Source organism: Rissa tridactyla, chromosome 5 (assembly GCF_028500815.1).
Source record: "Rissa tridactyla isolate bRisTri1 chromosome 5, bRisTri1.patW.cur.20221130, whole genome shotgun sequence".
Lineage (NCBI taxonomy): Eukaryota > Metazoa > Chordata > Aves > Charadriiformes > Laridae > Rissa > Rissa tridactyla.
The window spans coordinates 74,578,910-74,588,907 of NC_071470.1; the positions used below are offsets into that span (position 1 = coordinate 74,578,910).

Below are 9,998 nucleotides of genomic sequence, written 5' to 3' on the forward strand. Positions count from 1 at the left end.
ATAATCCCGCTTAAACATAATGCGACAGGCAGATGTCCGACTTGGGCATCTTTTTTGTTATTTCACATTCAGCCTAGAAAACAGTCATCTCAAAAATGTGCATTGGCAGCACTGTTTGTGCACGTTGGCATCTTACTTGCTGCAGTGCTACTTAAAGTATGAGCTCCTGTTTCTTGAAGCACTTCAAGCTTCATAAGAGACATAAAATTAGCAAATAAAATACCTAATTTAACATAGGCACTAAGCTGATGGCTGCCGGGTCCTTCATCTTTTTGGGCAGCAGCAATGGGGAGCACCAAAGTGCGTTGCTTATGGATCGAAAATCAGTTCATTATTAATAAATACTAGGTTTACACGTACATAGTCAGTGTCTATTTCCACACACATTTTAAAAGAGGAACTGAATATGATCTATGGAGTTCCCTCAAACAAGAGATGACAACTGTAATGAGTTTGTCTAGGCATAACAGCTCCTTGCAAACGTATTTATGGTACTGTATAATTTTTTCACACTTAGGACATGATGGACCATTTAAAATGCTGATTTAAAAGAAAGCCAAATGACAAACGTGCTTTTTATTTTTAACGTTATTTCAAGTATATTACTTCTAACATGCTTGAATCAAACTCACAGCTTATAATTATGGGACAAAGCAAAGTATATAGCATCATATGGCATTTTAAGAAACAGCTTCATACATAAAACAGTGCTTGCTACGTTCCTTTCCTCTGTAATTTATCTTAACCCATTTGAACTGTATCATCTCATGTAGCAGAGTGCACTCACTTTTGGGCTGCCTGTCTGAACACTTACTTCACGTTAAAAAGCAGGAAGTACCTGAGGATAATAGAAAACTTCTCTTTTACTCAGCTGCATTCAAGCATACTTTTGGTTTTTTCCTAACTTGAATATTGTGTTTACTCTTATACAGGATGATGCTTCCCAGGAGAATAATATGCAAGCTGAAGTAACAGGTAAACTGAAGCAGCACTTTAATAACACCCTACCCAAGCAAAATAACACATCTGCTGGGGTTTCTGTCATCATGGTAAGAGAAATTAACATTTTTATACATTGATGTTATACTTTGCATAGTTTCCTAACAGTGCTCTATGAGTATGTGTGGTGCAAGAATAGCAAAAGCCAAGCTAGAATAGTCTAGCTACATAGAGTGTGGATTGCCTCATCATCGCTTGAGAGCAACCGAGTCTATCACAGCGTGCCAGCTAAGCTATAAAAACAAGCTTTCAAACAGAAACATGTAAACGCTAAGTAGCTGTATGTTGAAATGAAGCTTATTGATGATTTAATAGCTTTCATTATAAAAACTGTAATTTTTTATCATACTGACTACCTAGTTAGTTAAGTAGGCTCTTCCCCTCTGCCTGACCAAGTATTGCTTGATCTTGAGCATGCTGTTGTTCAACACTACACTTCAAAGCATACAACGGAACCCTGATGACCTATAGTTGAACTTACATACACAGTAATTCCAGAAGGCAGATGTGTGAATCATGGTAGAAGAAATGGAGTTTACTGTTATCAGTGCTTAGAACTGCACTTGTAATTGGCCAGTCACATGCAACTGCTAGAGAGATTGAACGTCCATTCTGTTCTTATTGTGGCCCGTTCTTGTCTAATGCAACGATGGACACTGCACACAAAGAGGATCTTTGGTTACGGAAAGAAAAATAAAACCATCTATAGTAGTAACACAGTGATTTCCACCCCCACACCTCCCTGTTAGTATTAATTGCTCTCAAAGTCCAGCCCACTTATGTTAATAAAGAATTGTTTTAATCGTCTTAAAGCAGGTAAATTTAAATAGTGCTTTTGCATACATACGTGATTTTGCAAATATATTTATGTGAATTAAATAGGCCAAAGATTTAAATGTAGGAAAAGCGGTAACATAAAATAAAAATGAGATAAGTCGGAAAATAGATTTCAGGTTCATGCTGTTGTCTACATTTCGTTTGACAGTTTGACTTGACAGTTTGAGAGGGACTTCAGAGCTTCATTCTTTATACTGTTGAGACTATGGATAAGCCTGAAGCTGAAAACTGGTATAAAATGTACTATATGTAATAAGAGCAATTTTAATTCTAACTCTCAGCCCCTCTCCAACTTGCATGCCACTTAAGCCTGTCTCAGATCTCTGACACAGCGTAGCTTCTGGCTTCTTATTGGTGTGGGTTTTTTCTGATTCTGTTAGCTACTGACCTTCCTTCAGCCAGGAAAGTAGACCTCATTAAAACACTTAGTTTTCCCTTCTCCTGCCTTATTTCCTTCTAACAGGTATGGAAGGATGTAACGCATAAGTATTTATTTCTGAATGCAGCTCCCAGTTATTGCTGAAGGGAAAGTAACTTCTTGTTCAAAACACTGTGATCTAATGAGGGTTAAGCTCTCGATTTGTTATTCTTGCCCTGGTTTATCTAGAGCATTGAAATTTCGTTATCTTTGTGTTAAGAAGTTCTTCACTTGTACTAGCACTCATTGCTTAAAAACATGGATTCAGACAAGCACAGTATTGTAATTCTCATGTATTGCAGTGCATTGCTATATCAGTCCGCCTGCATATGTAACGGAATCCCTTTTAGCATCACTTCATTCAAATCTTGTCATCTGGCCAATGCAGATAATACCATCATGTGGCAGATAAGTAAAACTGCACATACCTACTTCAGTGCTCTTGCACAGGAGACTCTTTCCGCCCCTAAAAGCATGTTGCTGTTAATTCATTACTGGGGTTTTTTTTGTCAATTTCAAAATGTTGTGTAAATCTAAATTTGTTGCAATTGTGTTAGTTCTGCTTAAAGTAAGTCTAGTTTCTGTCCCTTGCTTCCTTCCTTTTTCCTCCTTTCCCAATGCCTGCATTGCTTTCCTCTGAGTAGGTCCAAGGCAATGGTACGTACTAACTGCGATGCTTTGTTCTGCTGCACAAGAAATTCATGTTCTCCATTTTTAACAAGAAGAAAGGAGAAATAACTCAGCCAGTCTGAAGTGGAAAAAGCTTTAACAGCCACACAAAAACAGTAAAGGAAAAATCTTTTAAACACTTACAAAGAAGTTTTCTGTATGAGGTGATGCATATTTTAAACATTCTAAGCAAACACTGATATAGCTAGATATTTTTTACTTCCTCAGACATATCTTGGCCTAGTCCCTTGGGAGTAATTTTGTGCATGTGTGTATCTTACAATACCCAACAGCAATTAGAAAAAGATGGGAATCCTATGAAGACAGAACCAAAAAATCCAAAACCACTGAAATAAGCATTGTCTCCATTTAAAATAAAAATGCTAGTTGTCATTTCAGCCTGTAGGGTGTCACAGAGCTAGTCAGGAATGTAATCAGTCCTAAATTAATACGAAGCATTCTTACTTAGCAACAGTAAAATTATGCCTCCTCTTCAAACTTTTTTTTTTCTTAAATTAAATTGCATTCCATAGGTATGTATTGCTATGTGCAAGGTGTGACAACTATCAGAGGCTGCTGTGAGGACAGCACAGCAGAAAACCACTGTCAAAATTACCTGAAAGCATTTTCTTTCCCTTTTAAATAATTTATCCTGCCACTGAAATAGCAGAAACCTGTTTATTCAGAACTCTCTTTCCAGCAAGCAAAAGAGAACACGCAGTCCTGCTAGATAGCAGCTATTTTTGATAGTTATAAATCTACTGCAGATCATAGCTGATCTCAAAAGCCTAGATACAGTTCGGCTAGTCATTTCCTTGCATGCCCCATTTGCAAAGTCAATTGTTAGCAGACCATTCGATTGTGTACTATTGAAGGTTTTTCCTTGTACCTGTATGCATGTAGGCTAACGTTGCAACTCGATTGAAAAAAAAACCAAAAAAAAACCTAGAAACCAAAAGGCCTTAAATTCAACATACTTAACCTTTTCTTTTGGGAACTGTTATACTTTGGTCTGAAAGAGCCTGGCAGGAAGGCCTGGGGGAGCGGAGGGGCATCACGAGGCTGCTTGCTACCCCACCGCTGCAGCGCACACCCACAGCATTATACAAAATAGAATAGTTTCAGCAGGAGAGTCTGAGTGAGACCGATTCCAGAACAGCCTGCCATCCACATACCTGCAAATTCTCGAAGTCCTCGAGAGATCAGAGGTAGTAGTCCAGCTCTTTTTGCCAAGTCAGGTAAAAGAGAAATTTGAATTCAGGTACCCCGTAAGGAAGTAAGTTTTTACTACCAAGCTGTATCATCAGTTTAGAAAAAAAGTAGAAGTACCACCTTATTTCTGCTGTTCTTGATGACTTTGATGCAATAAACCACATCTGAAAAAAATATACATGCTAAATTTAACTTCTATCAGAAAATTATGTTAGTGTCTAAAACTATGTATTTTAGTGAATGGTGTATTAGACAAACCTCACTGAGACTACATAGAAATTTTCACATGAGTAAAGTGAGCCCACCCCAGCAATCAATCAAAACAAGAAATTGCTAAAGAAAAGGCAGAGCACTTGCCCTTACTTTACAATTAAGACATCCCAGCTCAAAATTGGAAATGCCCCCTACCAGTGCTGTAGAATGCTTACATGTACATACGCAGGGGGTGCCACAAAGGTGAAACATGTATTTGTGCTCTGCTCTTCAGTTCGAAGTGTCACCCATTTGTGGATTACTGTAGAAAGCCCAAGCTGTACGTGACCAGAGTAAGCGCACCTTGCACTATTCTACATAACTAGTGTAAACTACAAAGAACTTAATTAATCTTAACTTCAAACTTAACTGTATTAACTTAGATCAGTATTACCACTGGTACTTGAAGATCTTCCACAAAGTAAGTAGTTAAGCCAAGAAGTATATGGATTTATAATGATCAGTGTCAGCCTTCAAACCGTGAAACAAGACCAATTGCACTCTCCCTCCAAGTCTTAGAAAGCAATCCTGACATATATTTTTGACACAGGAACTACTGTATTTCCCTCTAGGTCACTTTCGACATTCCACTGGCAATTAAACGTTATGCTGCGGTTTAATATAACTTGCACTATCCTTCAGAGAGGATGAAAGTTGTCGGCTTCGGCAGACACATCGTGTACGCCAGATAATCCACCTAATGCGGTTTTCATTCTAACCTGCTACTCTCTTCTCCAGTAAACTAATTTTTAAGTGCAGTATTCAGAAATGATGCATTTTTGCCCTGTGTCAGCTTCATAAGAGGTCATTTGCCTATTCTCAACAATAAGCAGAAAAGTCGACCCTTTTCTTTAAGACAGAAAAAAAGCAGTAGGTTTTCATCTATCTTCACACACAGATACACTTTTGTACCATGTGGTTTCTTACAGAAAATGTATTATTAAGCTTTTACTAAGCATCACGTGATTCCTTGTGTGTGCAAAAACACAGGTACACAAATTTTGCCAAGAGCTAGTATGACAAGTTCCTGCCATATCATAACCACTCAGGTAAATTTTTTTCCACATCAGACTTGCAAGACAAAAAAAAATTTACACTCACACCATCCTGGCAAACACATGTCCGGAAGATAACTTTTCCTTACATTTTCCAAAGCCGGCACCACAAAATGCTACAATTAACTGTATGTAAGATTTCCAATGGTATTTCTCCTTTTTTCTGGCTCTAATGCATGCACTTGACGTCTTGTAGATTTTTTTAACCCTTAAGACTGGTCTTTGATTTAACTGCTCTTTCATATTTCGCCTTGGGTTTTTTTGTTTGTTTTCAGAACACAGCTCTAGATAAAGAGAGTCAGATTATCTGCAGCAAGCGCTGTCAGGACTCTGGCAGAGCTGGAACGGAGAAAATTTCTGCAATTACTGCTGCAGCTGATGATCCTCGTGTGGCTGGGTCCGAGACCCTCTTCCCTGCTGCTTCTGAGCCGCTCAGATCCCCCACGCTCCCTGCCTCAGTATCTCCTGAGTTTGCTGGGGATCAGCCTGGTGCGTAGGACTGACGAAACCAAATCCAACGGAAGCTCCCTGCACTCTCGTCACATTTCTCTTCATTTCACGTGACAGTTTGTTTTCAGTTTGCGTGCACCCTCTCGTGGCGAGCCCAAGGCAGGCTCTGTCATGGGAGACTGATCAAATAGTGGGTGAGTGACCGTGCGTTTTGAGTGCTCTTTACCCTTGTCTTGAGAATAGCAGTAGGGGAAAGATTCTGGCAATGTTAGATGATTTTTAAGTTATCTATCTGTGTTAATTAACTGCATTTCACACAGCCTTGGGCTCTAAATAGACTAACTTGTGGTGTAGCTAACCATATTTTTATATGAGCAGTGAGACAATGAACAGTTACCTGGCTTCACCTCTATAAGCAGGTTCTGTTCTTCTGATAAGGATTCTCGGAAAAGTGGGAGAGAAAGGCAAGGGAAGAAAACTTACATTCACCTTATGTTCCGATGCCTCTATTTTTGGCCAAGTTTCTACTAAACTTGAAGAGGCAAATTTTCACAAAAAATTCTTTAGCGGACTAACTGTAAAATATCATGAGATGAACACTGGAGCTAGAGGGCAGGACGGTTGTTTTTGCATCAAGTTTGTTATCTGACTTGCAGGCTACAGGGTAGTGTTTAGATAATACGAATTTAAATAAAGTGACTTGGGATGTAAACACGAGCACTGGACGTTTTATTTGTAATGGAGACTGAAGTCAAGGAAGCCTTTTTGTTACAGCCATTTTCTATCCTAACCACAAGTGTTCCATCTACACCTTTCTCCAGGGTCAGACTACCTATTAGATAAAATAAAATTGCTTTGGACCTGTGAACAGAAAGCCTGCTGCATGTTACCGAAGCAAGGAGGAATGGAGCAGTTCCTAGTTGTAGGGTGAGCTGATGGAGGAGCTACTACAAATAGCTGCCATCAATAGCTATCAGAGGTTTGTCAGTGCTATCCCGCTGTTCACCTGGTGCAGGCACTGGAAACAAGGATTGGCGATCAGCTATCCTTAATCTGCAGTCACAGGATAGATGAGGTTTTATCTTTACCATAATGCTTAGTTCAAGATAGTATGTATTCAGCTTATTCTTTTCCTCTGCTCGTTCTTACAAATTGGTCATAGTTCATTTTCTTTCTTAGCTATACTTTCTACTAGAATTGTAAAAGAAAGACCTGCAATAAACTTTCTTCATTAAAAAAAAAAAAGTCATTTATTTTGTTGAGAACTCGGTTATTTTGTCAGTGAAAATGTTGTCTTATTCTGGAGAGAATGAACAGTTAGGTACCTACCCAAAAAGATTTCATAAAATTAATCTGAGGGATATCAGGAAGAAATTTTTCACCGTGAGGGTGGTGAGACACTGGAACAGGTTGCCCAGAGAAGCTGTGGATGCCCCATCCCTGGAAGTTCAAGGCCAGGCTGGATGGGGCTTTGAGAAACCTGGTCTAGTGGGAGGTGTCCCTGCCCATGGAACAGGGGGTTGGAAGTAAATGATCTCTCAGGTCCCTTCCAACCCAGACCATTCTATGGCTCCCATAACCTTTTAAAGTTTAAAAGTTTTCATTGACTCCCATGGAAGACATCGGTAATACATGACTGAACGTGAGTGTTTTACCTTTTGAAGAGGCAATCAAAGATCAAAAACTGATAACTTAAGCTCATGATACGTCTCAAAGATGTACAGCATCTTGGCAAAAAAAAATAAAATAAAGGGTAGTAAACTCAAGTTATACATTTGTCAGAGAGGACTGTCACTTTTTTGTTGTTGTTTCATAAAAGTAGCTGAAATTCATGTACCATTTTGATTAAATGCCAGTTTTTTCAAACACTCAACAATGACAACACAACTACTATCGTGCCTACATTTAAAAAAATGAATTATTTTAAAAAAGTCTTTTTCAAAATCCCCAGTCTTTTTAGGTCCCTTGAACATCAGTATTTGTTCATATATCCCAATGATATATTGCCAGTTCCTGCAGTTCTAGATTTTAAATCCCAGAATCGAATCCTCCATTGTTGTAGATCAGCATAACACTAAGCTCACCGAGATTCCCATCAGAATTTACCCTTACAGACAATTACCCCCATTCTTGAACTCATAAAATTCATTGCAATGATTGTCAAAATACGTTAAGGTAGACGATGTTACTCTCAAGTATTGCCTTATATATAGAGATAGAATATTAACATAGGTCAGTAAATGTTACTTTAGACTACTTTGGTAAGGAAAGATCTCTTGCTTTTAGAAGCAGACACAGTTATCCCCCATCTAAACGGAATACTTGAGGAAGAAAAGCTAGGAGGAAGTAATGACTAAAACCAACAGATTGCAGGGTAATTTTTCCCAAATTAAAGAAATAATAATATTTTATTTTTTAAATATATGAATTAATTCTATATGCAAGATACCAGAAAGTATTTTTAACCTACTTGTTACTCTAAATTTTCCCTTTCTTTCCTCCTGCATTTTTATTATTTTTTTTTTAAATAAAACAAACCAAAGCAGTAGTAGAATGCATCCAGTGCCCTGGACTTAGGAACAAAAACTGTGAAGCTTCTTCTTTGAGCTGGGGAAGTTCAGTCTTTTAATTCAAGGAACACAGGTCTTCTAAGACCTCATTAACCGCTCTGAAAAACAGAGGTTCTACAATTTAGGTATGTGGTGAGAAGGCTACGGCACCAACAGTAACGTCCACAAGTAGCATCCAATGCCCTTTTTCCTGCCTCTATGCTTAGAGATCGCACTGAGCATGTCTGAAAGAGGTTGCCAAATTACACGATACAAGCGATCGGGCATCCTCCAGCGGGTGCCAGACACCTTGCGTTACCTCTTGAAGGGCCCAGGTGATGCAGGAGACACTCCAGCACCCTGGTGTAGATTCAGGAGATCAGAAGCAAGATCCTGTATACGATTTCCAACACGGATCGCAGCTTTGGCCTTCGTGAGAAGACTAATTTTCCTAATCTACTTGAAATAAAAAAATGTTAGATAGGAAATATATGAATTAATTCTATATGCAAGATACCAGAAAGTATTTTTGTTATACCACTGCCTGTACATTCACCAAAAAGGAGTTCAAATTCCTATTCACAGAAATTATTTTGATCATCTCAGGCTAAAACCATAAATTTATGCAGCAAGTAGGAAATTTTTATTTTTAAAAGTCTCATTTAAGGCTGCTTTTCGTATCTCCCCCCCCCCAGTAGTCACTGGTCTAATTATTACAGGTTGATAGAGTAAATTTACCAAAATATTTACTCACTTTTCTATAAACACAGGTATTTATCAATTATCTTTGTTTTTAACAGTTTTAAAATGGGAAATGATATTTCACATTTACTTCTTTCAATCTACATTCAAGTAGCAATTGGAAAGCAACAGAAATGCACAAACGTGGTAACCTATCCAAAACGCTAGTTAAGTAAAACCGGGGGTTTTAAGATTGAAAAAAGGCCATTCAATCAAACACTCCTTGTGCAATCAGTTTCAATGTTTAATGCATACAAATAGGTGTCTAGCTGGGCTTTACTGTCAGGGGAATCCTTTCTAGGGGGATTTTTGTTTTGTTTGTAAACTAAATTAGCATTGTAAAAAAAAAAAAAAATCCAAGGGCAGGGACTGAAGAAGCAAGGTGCCGTGCAACCATCCACCAAGAAGTTTTTTCTCAGCTGTTGCTTCCGTTCTTGATTTTGTTTCAAACAGCATTCGAATTTTAAGTGCCTTTGTCGTATTTGGAAAGGGAAAGCACAGAGTGAGAATCGTGTAAGATGCAGGTTTCAGAGAAGCACAGCTTCACCAAGAAGTACCAGCAACTACCCTCTTCTCCCCAAAATAGGATTTGCCAACTAATATGAAATGCTGACATTTAGAGTGTTTAAATGCTGAACGCTCAAAGTTTGAACACTTTTTGCTTAAAAAGACGCTAGCTCTGTTGTTTAGAACGGTCAGATTTTTGGTTTTGCAGCTACCGGGGCTTGCTTGAAAAAGGATCCCTAGCACACAGGATAAACAAGACAAAATGCAAAACGTGAGAGCAATCTGCAAAGTCATCTGTCTCTTACTGGA

General features: G+C 38.4%; 1 protein-coding gene across 4 annotated transcripts in view; it reads left to right on the top strand.

Annotated features, from left to right (window-relative positions):
* The window catches only part of DCLK2 (doublecortin like kinase 2), an 85,181-nt gene extending 78,044 nt beyond the window's left edge, over positions 1-7,137 (top strand). For 2 of the 4 annotated variants that reach the window (XR_008466680.1, XR_008466681.1), the window contains 3 exons: positions 933-1,049; positions 1,985-2,067; positions 5,718-5,856. Coding sequence is in view for 2 of the 4 variants with exons in the window: in XM_054203320.1 (XP_054059295.1) it covers positions 933-1,049; positions 5,718-5,939 (339 nt within the window). In the remaining 2 variants the exon portion in view is untranslated. Of the gene's footprint in view, positions 1-932; positions 1,050-1,984; positions 2,068-5,717 lie in introns of all 4 variants that reach the window. The other 2 variants (XM_054203320.1, XM_054203322.1) reach the window with 1 other exon arrangement.
* The last annotated feature ends 2,861 nt before the right edge of the window (positions 7,138-9,998 follow it).